This window comes from Lissotriton helveticus, chromosome 1_1, assembly GCF_964261635.1.
Source record: "Lissotriton helveticus chromosome 1_1, aLisHel1.1, whole genome shotgun sequence".
Lineage (NCBI taxonomy): Eukaryota > Metazoa > Chordata > Amphibia > Caudata > Salamandridae > Lissotriton > Lissotriton helveticus.
This window is the reverse complement of record NC_136057.1, coordinates 126197207-126213979: the sequence shown is the minus strand read 5'-3', so window position 1 is coordinate 126213979 and position 16773 is coordinate 126197207. Positions and strand designations below refer to the sequence as shown.

Genomic DNA, 16773 nt, shown 5'->3' with positions numbered 1-16773 from the left:
ATTATAGGGAGGAGCTTTCAGAACTAATGGGGCTTCTGGGTGCTCAAAAACTTGCTTGGCTCAAACACATAAAAACCATGTGTGAGGCACTCGGTAGGTCCATCCTCTGCAGCAACCCTGAAGTAAGTTCCATGATGATAACCAAGAAGGGTTTGGCTAAGAGTTTTATAGATTTTAAGCTTATGGTTCTTTACACAAGCACCTCTCTGGGCCGATTAACATCTGAATTCTTATTAGTGAAGGATGTTTATTCCACAGAATTGGTGTTAGATGACATCCAGCCATTCCTGGCAAATAAACTTTATTTACAGTTCAGATATGGGGTACTGCCATTACGTACATTTACAAAGAAATGGGCAAGCTCTGAATCAGAGAATTGCCCTTTATGTAATACTGCAGTAGAAACGGTCCTACATGTAAATTGTAAATGTAAATGTGGGTGTACTTGTAAAGCGCACTACGACTCCAAGGAGTATCTAGGCGCTGAAGACCGCTGGGGAACCCGTCCTGGTTTTCCCTGTGAGATTGTCCCTTTCTGGGTGTCTCCAAGGTGAAACCAAGCATCCCCGGCGTCTGTGGGGGGCCGTTGTAGAGATGAGGCAAGCTTAATGCCCAGAGTTGCCGAGTGTGTTCCCTGGTTAGAGTAGGCACCGAGGCGAGAATTATCGAGTCGCTGACCCTGGTCCACCCTGGTCCTGTGCTATTCTTTTGTCAAGCTTACAAACGCCATAGATCCCGTTGGTTAAAACAACTTATAATAAATTTGGGATCTGGCCATTGCGAGGTATTTAGGATTCTCAAATCTGATACACAATTACCGATTGTTTTCTCTGTATCCCGATTTTTGTTCTCCATGTGGTGTACCCGTAATGCTATTCTCAAAAAGGGCCTCTGATAAGTTCAAACTAATGATATTGTATTTTAGTTAATCAATTTTTTAACTCCCCAGTGACCAAAATTGGATTGGTTCTCTTTGTGTCCATAGAAAGGATAGGGATTCCTGTGATCTGCTTTTATTTGTAAGTAAATTTGTTAGAACTTATATATGATCAATGCATTGTATTTGTATTTTAACTCAACGGCCAATCAGGCATTGCCTTTTTTATCTGTGTTTTTATATGGAAGTTATGATGTATTTTATACAGAATGCAACTATTTATTTTATTTGTATTTAAACAATTTTATGCTGTATTCTAAACAATGCTTTTATGGCTGTTCGCCGAAATACAGTTTTTCAAGCAAGCAAGCATCCACTTTTCCAATGTATCCGGATAGTGACTTTTGAACTCTCTCCCCTGGCGTGATCTGTGGGATTAGTCTATTGCTTATCTGTTATTTTATGGCACATCTAATCTGCATTTTGGTCTTTCTTCTTTAGAAAAGTACTTCAATGCCCTTTAGCCAAGATTGTACTATGTAAAACCATAAAAATAAACACATTTGGTATGACAAAGAGAAACCAGAACAAACATCTTTTTGAAAAGTTTGTGCAGATTTGTCAAAAGATTCCAAAGTTATTAGCAAAGAAATAATTGCTTTTCAATAGAAACTCTTATAACCACAAACTACGTGGGAGTGAAGGACTGGAGAGCGGGAGGGAGAGAGAGAGAGAGAGAGAGAGAGAGAGAAAGAGAAATAGAAAGAGAAAAATAAAGAAAGAAAGAGAAAGTGAAAGAGAGAGAGAGAGAGAGAGAGAGTGAGAGTGAGAGTGAGAGAGAGAGAGAATATGGTTTAAGTGAGTTTCAAATAATTTTTAAACATAAATTAAGATGTTAAAAGCAATCCCAATAATAACTTCATTGTGACCTTTGCGTTTTTGATCCAAGACTACCAGACAGCACTAAAGACATCGTGGGGATATTCAGAAAACATCCCTGGGAATACATTCCTCACATCCGCCCCTCCCGCTGCCCAAACCTAGTTTACTGTATTCTTCCACAAACACGCTTTATGTAAAAAGGCCTTTAAATCTTGTTTTTATCTGGTCATATTTGCTATGCATTCAAAGACAGGGGTTAAATGTCAAGCTCTCTCTTTGAGGGAGCTTGATGTTTACTTTTCTTCCTATGACTTCAAAATTAGAGAATTTATGTGACAATTCTGCTGATTATCCATACAAGAGGAGAAGGTGTAAGATTGTTTTCCTAGCACACAACATAAAAACAAGCACTGGCAAAGCCAATTGGTCTTGCCTTGCGAACCTACTGACTTTGCAAATGACTTTTAGAAGTGTCCCACACCATCAGTTGAAAAATAAATATCATACTGCATTTTGCCGGGTTACAAAGATTGACACGTAGTTACTGAGGCCTAACCCTTTAAATTTCAATCAAATGTGGTGGATATGATAAATAAAAATAGAATGCCGGGAACGGAGAGTTATTACTGTGCCATCAATAAGCTTCTTAGGTGCTGCACCTAAAAATGTTGATTTTTTTTTCTTCTAAACCCCGGGAAAGGGGACTATTAGTCTCATAAGAAGCTAGATATGGTTGCTCTCTGTTGCAGGAAATGCCAGCCCACAATCAGAGCCTGAGAAGTCTCTCCCCAGTGTAAGTATGTTATTTTTTAAAAGTAGTTTGGCCACGCCGCCGTACTTTATTTGACTATTTTCCTCAAGATACCACTAGCAAAGCGCCCAATAATTTCTAAATCAGCCTACGGGCTTGCCGTCTTTCACGGTATTGGGTGTAAATGCCTGAGATGTCCTGATGGTGTTCTGCTTCAATATGGCCACCACGCAGGCAGCATCGAGGGCGCTGGCCTTGCAGGGTGTGAAGGTAATTTTTCTGCCCTCACACACCTTCTTCACAGAAGGCACCAGGTGTGTGTGTGGGGGGTCTCCCTGCACTCAGGTGTTTTATTCATTTATTAATTCGGTGTTTTATATAGCGTGAACATGACCCAACTGGGTATCAGAGTGCATCACAATTCTATAGCACTGTACTTCTGACATTTGGTTTGATTAGTCCTTTAAACAAACTACCAAGTATATATATTCAATTTTAAGTGAAAGCATTTCTACTTTACAAATAATACATGTCCTAAACACTACTAGAGATCAACTTCCATTACAATAGTATGTGTCCTAAATATTACAACATGTGACATTTTAGAAATACATGTACTAAGAATACCTCATATCATTTAGTACAGTGGATTGTATGTAGCAAACAGACTGTGTAGGAAGGTGGCTACCTGACTATGGTTACCCCAGATGTTTTGCCTAGTGTTTAGCTGGTTTTTTACTTAGTTGGCCTGGTTCCCTGCTAATCAGGGCCCCAGGCTATCTGCTCTCTCTGTAAAATGGATTCCATGTACCCTAGGTACATACCACAATTGGAAATGGACTCCTTGTCAGCCCCTGTACCATGCACTATAGGTGCCCAGGGCATAGGAGCCACCAAGGCCTACCAGGGGCTGCAGCATTTCTTTTGCCACCCCTGGCTGGTTCTTAAATTGACACAGCTGGCTGATCACTCAGCTGGGGTAAGGTGGTGTAATCACCCCTTACTTAGATATAGTATACCTATATCTAAACCTATATCTGGACACATATAAACCTGTGAGCCACTCCTATGGAAGGCCTCATCAATCTTGGAGGCAGAGTGCGTGATTTAATGTGAGATGGAGCTCTAGCATGAGCTGAGCCTGTCTGCAGCTGTCGGGAACAACTCCCTAAGCTGTTTCAGGATAATGCCATACCATATACTCTTAAGTGCATTATAATCCTCGCGGTTATATAGCAACTTTGGTTTGGCTTTATCAAAACATGTCGTGTAAGGTGTCATGCGATCTGGAATACTATCCCCTCGCCAGTCCTGGTGACGGGGATAGCATTCCACCCCTCTAGAGGGAGAAGACATGTTACTTTACTGAAATGCGGTTAATTTTAAAAGAGCCTCAGATCCACAAAATGGATGCTTCTGCCACAGACACAGGTCTGACCCCCTGCAGCTGACCGAAACTCAGCCAAGGGGGCCTGGACAAAGGGTTTCCTGTCGCAGGGAGGTGTCACACCCCCCCAGACAGGAGATAGTGGATTGTAGCAGGGAGGTTTGAAAGAAACCAGACAGTGCTGGGGGCGCACAAGTCTGCCCCTTGCATAATCCGGCCAAACCGGTTCTGGGACACTCCAGCCCTCGTGCCAGCGCGGCCTGGATCAAAGGAAGGGGGTGTATCCACCCACTTCCTGGGTCCCACCCATAGGAGGGGACCTAGCAGGTAATCCAGCCCCCTAGATTGGTATAAGAATGGGAGCAGTGCCAATGCACTTCAGATTATCCTGATGAAACATAAGAAACGAAACTCTGGACCCTTCGACATCCTACTCGACGTAGAAGACTGAAGAATCTCCCTTGTGGTCAAGGAGTGACCACCCTGTGCAAACAGGCACCATCCAGCCCTCGACGTCTACTTTGTTGCAGTTCCCGCCGGAACACGAGCGACAGAGATCGACGAGATCAAGCTTGCCTGCCTTCTAACAGCCCGATCCACAGTCCCTGCAGAGCTGAGACCCGTGGAGGCGACCGGAAGCGTGGGGCACGCCATCTTGAAAAGACCACGAGACGCTGACCGTGCAGCCCACGAGTGACCCTCGAAACTGTACACCGGGGTTTGAGAAGCCCCAACCCTGAGCCACTCTTGCACCGAAGCTCAACCCTCTACACTCACCGAGTGCTGCGTGGGGCCCTTCTGCTTCTTTTGGCTCAACAGGATGGCCCGGTCACTTGCCAGCTGGCTGGTGGCCCCTGTGCCGACGAAACTTGAAAATCGACTTGTGATTCTGGTTGCTCCAGACTTACACCAGCTCCCCTGAAAAGGAGCCCCCACTCTGACCCTCCTGGTTCGAGTGAGAAGCAATCTCCCGGTTCCGCGTGGATTGCTCTTGCCAAGTGTTGTTTGCTCCAATCTTGAAGCCGACAGCGCCGACGGTGAGAGCCTTCGTGGGACAGATCGTGACCCGCTCCTGGACGTCGCAGATGCCCCAGAGCCCACGTGACAGCGGAGAGAAGCTCCTCGACAACCACCTGATTGCGCCCGACATTGCCTGGTTCCGTCCTGGTTCCACCCTGGTCACTGCTGAGTGACCCAGACTCTGTCCCCTCTGCTTTCAGGTACTTTTCGACATGAGTCCACCCTTGGACTCCACCGGACACTTCTCCTTCACCTCTCCTGCAGCCCTTTCAGCTTCAAGCACCAAGAACCTGCGTGACGAAACCCGACTCAACTTCGACTCTGTGCACCCGCTTCCTGTGGGTGAGGTAACATTGCAACGCCGGTGTTCCCATACTGGTACACACCTCTAGGGTCTGTGTCTTAAGTTTTGTTCCTCTAGGTTCAGCGGAAGTGTCCTTAAATTCTATTTGTGTAACTTTTACGCACCATTGACTTACCATTGATGCATGCTTGTGCTTTCAGCACTGCACCCGAATCCCGCGGGCTTTTCCCGACTTCAGCATTGCTTGTCCCGACTGCTCCCAGCGATTCCCTAGGCCCTAGGCCTAACCACTGATCGAATGGTCTCTCTTATACCATTTTTTTTAGTTTATGGTTTGAGTGGCCCCTCGGCCTCATCCAAAATTGTGCAACTTTGTATGTTATACTGTGCTTTTGGTTTAACGCTTGTGCCCCTTTCTTCATAATGAATACTGGGGATTGTTTTTAGTAATAAATACATATATTTTTATAATATATACTTGTGTGGTGTCCTTTCATTTGATATTACAGGATTGTAGTGGAGAAGTGTGGCTCACTGGTTAGAGGAGGCAGACCTGGAAGCAGAGGTCAGCCCGGGACCAGGGTTCAATTCCCTGCTCGGCGGGGTCTTGAGTCCTAAAATGTCCATGGACTTGACAATTCTCGCTCCGGTGCCTACTCGATTCACGGGTTCACTCTCTGCGACCCTGGGCAATAGCTTGCTTAATCTCCACAACGGCCCCTCGCGGCGGGATGCCTGGCTTTCACCTTGCGGATACCCTGCCGGGGTTATCTCACAGGGGAATACCAGGACGGGTTCCCTAAGCAAGCTCTTAGAAACCGCTTGGTGATTTGCGCTATATAAATTCCTGTACATTTACATTTACATTGTATGTGGTAAAACAGCTCGCTTAACACGACCTCTTAAGTTAAGCCTTTAGGCTGCTTAGTCCATGCTACCCCTAGGATAGCTTGTCTAATAAGGTTGACTTACAACCAGACACCATAAGGGTTGTTTGGACTGATACAAGGTGGTTCCAGAATTGGAAACATCATATATCAGGCCAACTTCTCACAGACTGGTTACAGAATATATAACTATTATCCTATACTGCTTTCGGCCCGGAAACGTTGTACAGATGTGGCATGGTCGCGTCATAATGCTGCTGGTGAGAGCTGCCAGAAGAAGCTTCAATAAGAAAATAAGGTGCCAGGGCTCGGGTTTGAACCACCAAAGCTTGTTTATTCAGCTGGTGTAAGCCTTCCTTTCAATGATTCAAGAAGGTATGCGTTTGTCATATATTAAACATTTCAAAACATATTTACATTTTCATTCAATCCTCATAGGAAGAAACCTTCCTTAAGCTGTGGATGCAGTTTAAGGGCTTTTTACATACATTACAATGTTTTCAAAGCATTTAAAACGAAAAAACAAATAGAAAGAATTCACAAACAGTTGTACTTTGACTTTCAAATGTAAACAACATCTGTGAGTTATGTACACCTAAGCTTGTTCAGGTACATATGTTCTTAAATACATTGCCCTATGCTATTATGCGTCTCTTTCCAACAGCCAAATAGCCGACGCGTTTCCAAACCCTTCTCTTAATCAATGGGGTTCTTCATCAGGGCTGGGCTGTGTACCTATGGTGCAAAATTAAGGGACATTTAGTATCTCCTTTTCCCTATACTTTGTGAAAATTGGTATACAGGCTAAACCTCTAGAAAGTTTTACCTTGTTTCACGTTAATGCAGGACGCTGTTTTCAGAACGGGGCATCGAGTAAACTTGGGTTTTCACCACTATCTAAATGAGGGTGAAGAATAACGAATCTTGTAAGTATTTCCGCATTGATGTTTGCTTATTATTAAGTTCCGGTTAATAAGGGGCGCTGACACTTACTTGTATGTTATTTTCATCTAGTTCTTCACTACATCAGTGCGATCTTGGTTAAAAGACTGCAGCGTGTTCCGCGGTGGTTGTTGTTCTGAGCAATTAAAAAATTAAATGTCAGTTCGTGTGCAGTGTTCTTGCTCAAATTTTATGTGCGTTAGAATTATAACATGCTTACTTGTGCGAGGTGCGGCGGGGGACCCAGGTGCTGCTACAATTATTTCAGCTGCCACACTATTTCCAATTGTGCGAACGAGTTATTCAGGGATGAATCGATATTCTGTTAGGGAAGATTCACAACGGAAAATTCCGTTACCTGTTTAGTCACGTTCTTTCTTTGACTGGCGCTTAGATTCATTTCCAGGGCCCAACCTTACCTTGCTCTGTTACTTCAGAGGCCGTCCTCGGGGGTCTGTCTACCGCATGACTCTCACTCCGTTTGGCAATGTTCTGGGCGAGTTTCTACACCAGCGGAGTACGATCTCCTATTTAAATATGCCGCTCGGCATTGTGGGATTTGTAGTTTGAAGCATGATTTGCGCTTAACCAAAACATATCTGACAATTTGTGATTTTAAGTGCAGCGCTATGGTTCACATATCCGTAGTATATATATTCTGCAACAGTGGTGGGGGTCACAGGGGGCTCAATAGTTCAATCTTTGTAATTCGGACATTTCGTTCAGGCCATCCATCACGCAATTAAATTTGAGAATTAAATAAGATTCTTTTTGAAGTAGCATGGCATCGATGTTTCCTCCTCTAGGGGGAACTTTCATGGCTTGTAATATTGTCCACATGAAATCTGTCTCATTATGTTTGTGTTCAACAAAGTGCTGTACCATGGGCGCAGACAGCACTTTGTTTTTGATCCTAGATCTGTGTTGAGCTATTCGTTGATTAGCTCTTTGTGTGGTTTTCCCTATATACAACTTGGGACAAGGGCACATGATTGCATATATGACGTTAGTCGTTTTACAATTTGAGAATCCTTTGTGCGTCCATCTCACAGTATTGAATACAAATTCATCACCTTCTATTGTATTTGGGCAGGAAGCACACGTGCCGCATTTGTGATGGCCTATTATGGGTGGTAATTTCCATAATGTGCGTAAGTCAGTTCTTGCTTGGCTGATACCTAGATCAGCTCTTACTATCTGCTGTGCTATGCTTCTGTTCTTCTTTAGGGCAAACAATGGCTCCTCCATTGGAACATCTGAATTCTTAATCAAATGCCAGTTCTTTCGAATGATGGCTTTCAACTTATTCGTGTATGGCCCGAATGTGGTGACACATACCGGCCTTTCGAGGGGTTTAGTTTCTTTTTTCGAGGCCAACAGTTCCTCTCTTGGGGTGTGCCATGCCCGTATGGTGGAATGTTTTAGTAGTTTATGAGGGTATCCTCTCTGTCGCAATTGGTCACTTAGTATTTGGGAATGGATCAAAAAGTCTTCCTTCCTGGAGCAATTCCGTCGGATTCTCAACATTTGTCCGTACGGCAAGTTAGATTTTAAGCTTTTGGGGTGGTAGCTTGCGTAGTGCAAGATCGTATTCTTGTCTGTATCTTTGCGGTGTAAAGTGGTTGTTAATTTGTTTTCATAGGGAAAAACCACCACATCAAGAAAAGTGAGAGATATTCTACTAGATGTTATTGTGAATTTTATATCTGGGTGTCTGGTGTTGAGCCACTGATGGAATTGGGCAAGCATTTCTTCAGACCCTTTCCATTGACACCAGATATCGTCAATGAAACGATACCATTTTGTAATGTTCTGCAAAAATGGATTGTTGTGGTAGATGAAACGCTCCTCGTACAGGGCCATGAAAAGCACCGCCATTTCTGGGGCATAAGGACACCCCATGGCGGTGCCCTTCACCTGCACGTAGAAGGTGTCCATGAACCGAAAATAGTTCCTTTGGAGTGCTATTCTCGCCAAGTCAATAATAAAGTCTGTGGGGACTCTGTGTGGTCTGGGTCGTGTATTGAGGTAATATTCCATTGCTTCTAAACTCTCCTGTTGGGGAATTTGGGTGTATAGAGAGGTGACATCAAAGGATACCATCAACTCTTGTTCTCCATCAAATGGGATCCCTTCGATCTTATTAATAAAATCCCTTGTATCTTTGAGGTATGATGTTACTTCGGGTAGAAAGGGTTTTAAAAACACGTCCACATACTTTGCTAGTGGTTCCAACAGTGAATCACACCCGGAGACTATGGGTCTTCCGGGGGGTTCAGTCAAGCTTTTATGAATTTTCGGTAGAAAATAAATCACGGGGATGCGTGGACTCTTTTTGTCTAAATATTGAAACTCTTTAGTTCCTAATATCCCCATGTCACGACCCTCCGCGAGTTTTATCTGGATCTCAGCTTTTATCTGTGGAGTTGGATCCTCTTTGACTTCTCTGTACCATTCCGTGTTTTTAATCTGGCTATTGGCCTCATCAATATATTTTTGTCTATCCCAGACCACCAGTGCACCCCCTTTGTCAGCGGGTTTTAACACTATGGAATCATCTTTGCATAAGTTGTTGAGAGCCATTTGTTGATCTCTACTAATGTTCCTCTTGAGGAACATTTTTTGTTTGCTTAATTGCGTGATGGAGGATAGAACGACCTGTTCAAAGGCTATTATTTCCTTAGGGATTGTGTATGTAGGAGGAACAAATGTGGATTTATTGGATAGGTTAGAGGGTTCGTCAGCTCTATTATCTTCTCTATTGTGAAAAAAGGCCTTGAGTCTTAATTTTCGACAAAACTCCAAAGCTTCAATTTTTAGATTAGTAAGGTCAGTATGTGCTGTTGGCACGAATTTTAATCCTAATTCCAATACAGATCTTTCATGGGCAGTTAATTCCTTATTGGAAATATTCACTATTGAGGTCGGGCTTACGTTTTGTACTGGGTTCTTCGTGTTCGCATTTCCCATGGTTGGGGCTGTGGTTTGAACCTTACTCTTCCTCTGCCTTCGCCCTTTTCTAAAAAAGGATTCTGATGATGAACTCTCTGAAAAGGTTGTAAACCTGTTTTTAGACCTCCCCTGATATTGTGATAACACTCGTCGGGATTCTGTTTGAGTATAGTAATCCTCCTTGAGGTATGGGTAAACTGATTCTATCTTGAATGCTTTGACGTCTTTGTCGAATTTGTTGGACCTAAAGTTGATGGTGTTATCTCTAAATGTTGCAATTTCTTTGTTGATTTTTTCTAGTAGAGCTTTCGCTTCGTCTACAGTATGATTGTCCTCTATGGCCTTGATCAACGCCTCTATCTCTTCCTTTTCTTTTTCACAAATTCTCTTAGCAGTTTCAACAGTGTGGACCATAAGGTCTCTACTGCATTTTGTTGCTATGTAACTAAAGCCCTTTTTGTATAGAGGGTCCTCTGTGAACACCACCGGAACGTTTTTAACTTGAAGGCCCCAAGGGATGGTGCCTGCCTTGAGGTGTTCAAACAAAAAATGCCCGTGCAATTCAGTGCGTGTATGTTTCTTGTGTAGTCTTAACAGTTTATCGCTTTCGTTCTGTTGTTGTGCATTTGTACTGAGTTTTATTGCGGAAAACGGAGATGGTCCCGAAATCAAATTTTTGATGTGTGCCTCAGAAAAGGACAGGGTTTCATCCTCTGACATGTTACAACAGGTTATATTCAATAACCCGTTGCCGAAGTTACTGAGGAAGAAGCTTCAATGGCACTGCCCTCTGTACATGCCAATGTCCCCTCCACCCCAAGCCATCCTTCCATTACCTTAGCTGCCAACTTTACAGTCGACAGTGAAGTTTCTGGTCGGCAGCAGTAGACATGAGCACTTTAGTTGAAACGGCTGCTACCATTATGCGAAGGGGAGGTGGGGAAGACAAGAAAATGAAGTAATTTGCTTTTATAAATAACTAGCAAGGAGAGGCAAGCAGCGATGAGTGAGACGGTGAGGAACTGGCTCTCTTACTTCGAAGTCAGAGAAAGAACAGGCTGTTTAGGGGAAACAGCATTTGACATTTGATCTCGGTCTGTGAATGAACAGTAAATGTGACGCGATATGAACAAGAATTACAGCCATTTACAAAAAAGCTTCGAGCGAGTGAAAAAAGTGCGCATAGTAAGTGCTCTCAGAATATATAAGAATTAGTACAAATGAAGCACATTTGTTTTGTATTACTGAAGTGTGGAGAAAAATATTTGAATAAGATTGAAACACATTAATACACTAGGGGATGACATCTGCAAACATTATCATTTATGTTCAGTAAAACCATATTAAGGTGTAAATGTAATGATCATTTCAATTGAAAATGTTTTGTCTGTAATGGCAGTGCGCTACCACACCAAGAATACTCCACACTACGCCACTCAACTCCACACCACTCCACTCCAATCTATGCCACTCACTCCATGAAACAACACTCCACTCCACACTCCTCTACTCCACACCACTTACCCCACACCAATCTATCCCACTCCGCTCCAAAGTACCCCAATCCATCCCACTCCAATTCACCCCATTCCAATCTATCCATTCCAAATTTACCCACCGCAATCTAGCCCACTCTAACTCAATCTACCCCATCCCACTCCAATCTACCCTAATACACTCAATCTACCCCACTCCACTTGATTTACCCCACTCTGCTTCAATATACCCGTCTACCCCACTCCACTTCAATCTACCCCAACTGTAATCTACTCCAATCTAACTGACTTCACACCAATCTACCTCACTCTACTTCAGTCCAATTTACCCAACTCCATTTCAATTTACCCCACTGCAATCTATCCAACTCATTTACACTCCTACCACAATCTACCCACTCCACACTACCTCAATCTACTCACTCCAAACTACCACAATCTACCCAAATCCAATCTACTACACTCCACTGTAATCTACCCCACTCCACCCAAACTATCCCTCTCCGCTTCATCCAAACCACCCCACTACAATCTGCCCAATCTACCCCATTTCACTCCAACCTAATCTACCCCACAACACTCCACTCCAATCTATCTAATTCCACTCCACCCCACTCTACCCAAACCTACCTCATTCCAGTCGAATCTAATCCATTCCACCCTACTCCAATCCACCCTACCCCACTCCACCCCAAACGTACCTATCCCAATCTACCCCATCCAAACTACCCCACTCAAATCTACTCCAATCAATTCCACCACACTCTACCCCACCCCAAGCCAATCTACCCTACACCACTCTATATAACTCCACCCCATTCTACTCCAGTCCAATGCACAGCAATCCAAACTACCCCAATATATTGTACTCTAATCTACTCCACTCCAGTCTTCCCCACTCTACTCCAATCTATCCCACTCCAATCCACCCTAATCCATCCTACTCCAGCTCAATCTACTCCATTCCACCCAAATCCACCCCAATTCCACTTGACTCCAACCTACCCCATTCCACTCTACCCCAATTTATCCCCTTCTATCTACCCCACCCGGCCCCGTGCCACTAACTTTTAGCCATGCCGAACAGCAGTCACACTGGTGTACATAATGGTTAAAACTTGTTGCCAAAGCCAATAGCTTTCGGATAGGAGACACCTATTTGTTTTGCCAATGCTTGTTTTCAGTGGGTTTTTCTTCATCATATACACACGCAACAGTTACCTGCAGCCAATTCCAAGGAGGCACAGGTGTTCAACGGTGCCTGGGCACAGCAGGGGATTCCCTAAAGGGCCTGGCTTATGTTTTTTTATTTTTTATTTTTAAGGGTTCCTGGACACTTTCTTGGGGTTCTCGGACCCCTGCAAACTTGTGTATCCTTATTGGACATCGATAGAGTTTCAGACAGAGCAGCAGGTCTCCGAACATCACAAATGTCCACCAACGTACAAGGCCAATTACGGTGCCTGCGCAGACTCCTGCCTAAGGTTTGCGGACCTCAAGGGTCATGATGTGGAATCCAACCTCTGTCTCAAAATCAGCAATTTCATTCTACATTTTAACATTAGGCAGCCCCTGTGCCAGGGAGAGACAGGATGGCACCACGGCTCTTTATGGCTTCTTTAGTATTCTTACAGGATGCGGGGAACAAGTCTCTTCATCATGTAATGGTTCAAGATGTAGCCAGCCAATCAGGGAGCTTCAGGTCCGCAGACCCAACTTTGGGTTTACGTATATATATATATATATATATATATATATATATATATATATATATATATATATATATATATATATATATATATATATATATATATATATATATATATATATATATATATATATATATATATATATATAAATATAAATATAAATATATATATATATATACATATGTAATTATATTACGTGGGATTCTGTAATCCCTGTATATATGGCGGTCTCTAATTTCTTTATAATCAGGAATTTGCGACACACCAAGTCAGTCATTATGAAGAAAAGACGTCAGAACTCGGCTTTTATAAGTTATTACAGTCGAGTCCTGAGGGCACAATGCCTGCTGCCAGAGCCAGCAGCTGATGTGAAAGGAAGGTCAAGTCACGAAGCATAATTGAAGCAGCTGTTTAAAGCAACAGACAGAACTTTGCTTTTATTACTTCTGCTGTGTGTTACTAGCTTACTATGAGAAGCAGAGGGAATATGTTTATTAGTTTCCTTAGATAAAGGAAGGGTGGAATCTTTCTGCAAGTTTCTACACGTTCCGAGCTACTGCAGCTTTTTTTTTTAAATGGACTTTTATGAACTGTTTCTAACATCTTTTTGCAACAAATATATAACAGTTTTTATTTTTACTTTTGCACAAGAGGTTGTAAATTCATTTTTCATGTTGGCAAACATGTTAGCTGCTGCATATGTCGGAGCTATGCACCAAGGTTTGTGAGAAAGGTGATGGTGTGACCATGTATTATACAGGATAAAGTACCACCTGGTGCATATAATAAGATTATTGCAAGTAACCTCAGAGTTCCAAAACCTTTGTGTATCTGTCTATCATGAGATGGTGTGCACTCCTGGAGAACCCTGTAGTGACAGCAACATCCCTGGTCAGCCCTGCTGTTGAGGCCGAATACAGACTAGGATTTTTATATCAGGAACTGGGGACGACTGTGTCTTACCCAATGTAACTGTGCAACTAGAAAAACAGTTCCCTCTCTAGACTGCGCATGTCTGCTATTCTCAATGAACACCACATCACTTGCATCTGACTATTACGTGTGGTTTTGGCCAGTAATTCCTCCAATGAATAGTGCTATTTACAGTTCCTCAGCCTGGAATGAGGACGAACAAGGAACGACAAGAGCTACTGGCCTATTTGTCTCATTCAACATCCCATTACCAGGCTTGTTTCTGCACAGGAAGGATGCAGTCCTGTGTGGAACCTGAGGAGGGGAAAGCAGGGAAACATCTCCACTATGTGTACTTGTACTCTGGGGGTCAGTATTGCTCAGTGGGTTCCATACAAACCATAATCCTCCCCTCAGAGATTTTCTCAAATCTGCCCATACGCATTTTGAAGAGTTACATGTGTTAGTATGCACTCCGAGAGTCCATTTATACTGAAACACATACCTGGGGTAGCTTCGAACAGCAATAAATGTGATTTTGTATTTCCTCTCTCCATTGAGTCTTCATCTGCAGTATTTGTATCCAGTCCTAGGAATGATGGAGGCACACACTGACCCCGCTCATCAGGACAGTGCAGTTCTGTCTTGCAGTTCTGATGTTGATGCTGTGAATCAGGGTGCAGTGGTTCGAGTATGTAGTTCTGATCTGAACCCTCTGCATCAGTACAGGGAGGTTCTAGCTTGTACTTTTGATCTGAACCATGTGCATCTGCACAGGTCTGTTCTAGCTTGTCGTTCTGATCTGGTTCCTGTGCTTCAGGGCGCATGGATTCCAGCTCGTAGTTCACGTTTGGATCCGGTGCATAAGGAAGTTCCTGCTTCAGGCATAGGTGCTGCTGTAGGCCCTGGGTTTGTTGTGACCCCAATTCATCAAAGGACAACAGCCCAGACTCTAAGTTTTCATCTGGTGCCTTCCCATCAGGTGACACGGGTTGTAGGAACTGGCTCTCCTGGGGATCTTGGAAATCAAAACACATCAATTCTTCCTCCAAAGGATCACCAGCTTCCTTCCCATCTGGCAGCGCGGGTTGTATACAGTGGTTTTGCTGTCGTTCGTGTCCTTCAGGAAATAGTGGGTGTGGGCAGAGGGTCTGCTGCTGGTCCCATCTATTAGCAGACAATGGGGATGGTTCTTGCTTCAGGGGCTCATCTGGCTCCCACTCTTCTGGGAACGCCGTCTGTCCGTTCTGGTCTTGCTGTGGTGTCTGCCCATCAACAAATTCTGAGGGAAGACACAGGTTTGCCTCCAGTGATCTGCCTGGAGGATCCGTCTGAGGGCACCGGGATAGAGGACAATCCTGCTGTACTCCATTTCCATCTGGAAACCCAGGATGCATGCACTCATCCTGCTGCGACTTGTTTACATCTGGAAACCCAGGTTGCATGCACTGGTCCTGCTGCGACTTGTTTACATCTGGAAACCCAGGTTCCACGCACTGGTCCTGCTGTGGGTCACATCGATGTAGAAACATTGGCTGTAGACAAAGGTTTGGCTCCTCTGGACGCCCTTGAACATCAGTTGGTGAGGAGAGCGTACAGTCCTGCTTTGGTGCATGCCCATCAAAAAACACTGTCTGAAGACACAAGCTCGGTTCCTCTGACCTGTCCAGTTGAGGTGTCAGAGGAGACCGGCTAACAGCACAATCTCTAATGCTCGCAGGACAGACCACTTTCAACGTCACTCCAGCATTATCTAGGGAACCTTGATCCTTTTCTATCCAGATTTTCTTAATCAGCTCTGTGACTCTAGAAGGTACGTCCTCCACAGTGTTCAGCAAGTTCTCCAGTTTGGCTTCCAACTCCTCCAGCATGGATAGAAGGATAATGTGAGGCAGGTTCTCTGAAAGTGGTTCCAGGTCCTGGTCCCTCTGAGCATCATTTTGAGATCCCGAAGCGGAGACGTTATGAAGAGGTAAAGATGGGGCTGTGGCTCTTACGGATTCACATGAACACTGCGCTGTCACTTTCTTTCCTGGAGCCCGTCTTCTGCCCATTCCGGTAAATTGATGTTCACGTCTCAAGTGTCTGCAGAGGAGAGGAAAAGAGAAAAGACAACACGTTATCACAGGACAGTTGGGTCAAAATACTCATTCCTATCACACTAACCCCAGTGTGATCAGAGAACATCGCTCATTTCTAAAACCAGAAAAAAATTAATCATTAAAATGTCACAATACCCACAACATAGTTCATATATTATGAAAGGCACGGATTTGAAACGTGTTTCCAACACTATGTCTGTTCCTTGGTCTGCTCAAATTGTACACTGTGCTACCACAAAAAGAGAATATTGTAACTGCCTTGCAGCAATCGAAGGATTATACTACCCTGGCAGACAAGACTGCGCTATCATCCTCACTTGCACTGTACAGCTCTCTTTTGCAATATTCAGTTCAGTGACTGAAGGACGCGCCAACATACCAAACCTCTACAGGATCTACAAAACGCTTGTTATGTCATTGCATATATAGAGAGCATGTTCAACATGGGGTTTCTTGGAACTGAATCAGAAATACATAAAAGAGGAGATAACAAATCAGACCAGGGAAGAATCTAGTCTGAATAGGCTTGTGGGCTGTCAGATTTCTGGATGA

At 43.8% G+C, this 16773-nt stretch overlaps 1 protein-coding gene across 1 annotated transcript in view; it reads right to left on the bottom strand.

Moving 5' to 3' along the window:
• The window catches only part of LOC144767502 (uncharacterized), an 83596-nt gene that overhangs the window by 48406 nt on the left and 18417 nt on the right, over positions 1-16773 (bottom strand). The window contains exon 2 of the mRNA XM_078650954.1: positions 14625-16204. Within this exon, the coding sequence (XP_078507080.1) occupies positions 14625-16173 (1549 nt within the window). The 5' untranslated portion in view covers positions 16174-16204. The remainder of the gene's footprint in view (positions 1-14624; positions 16205-16773) is intronic.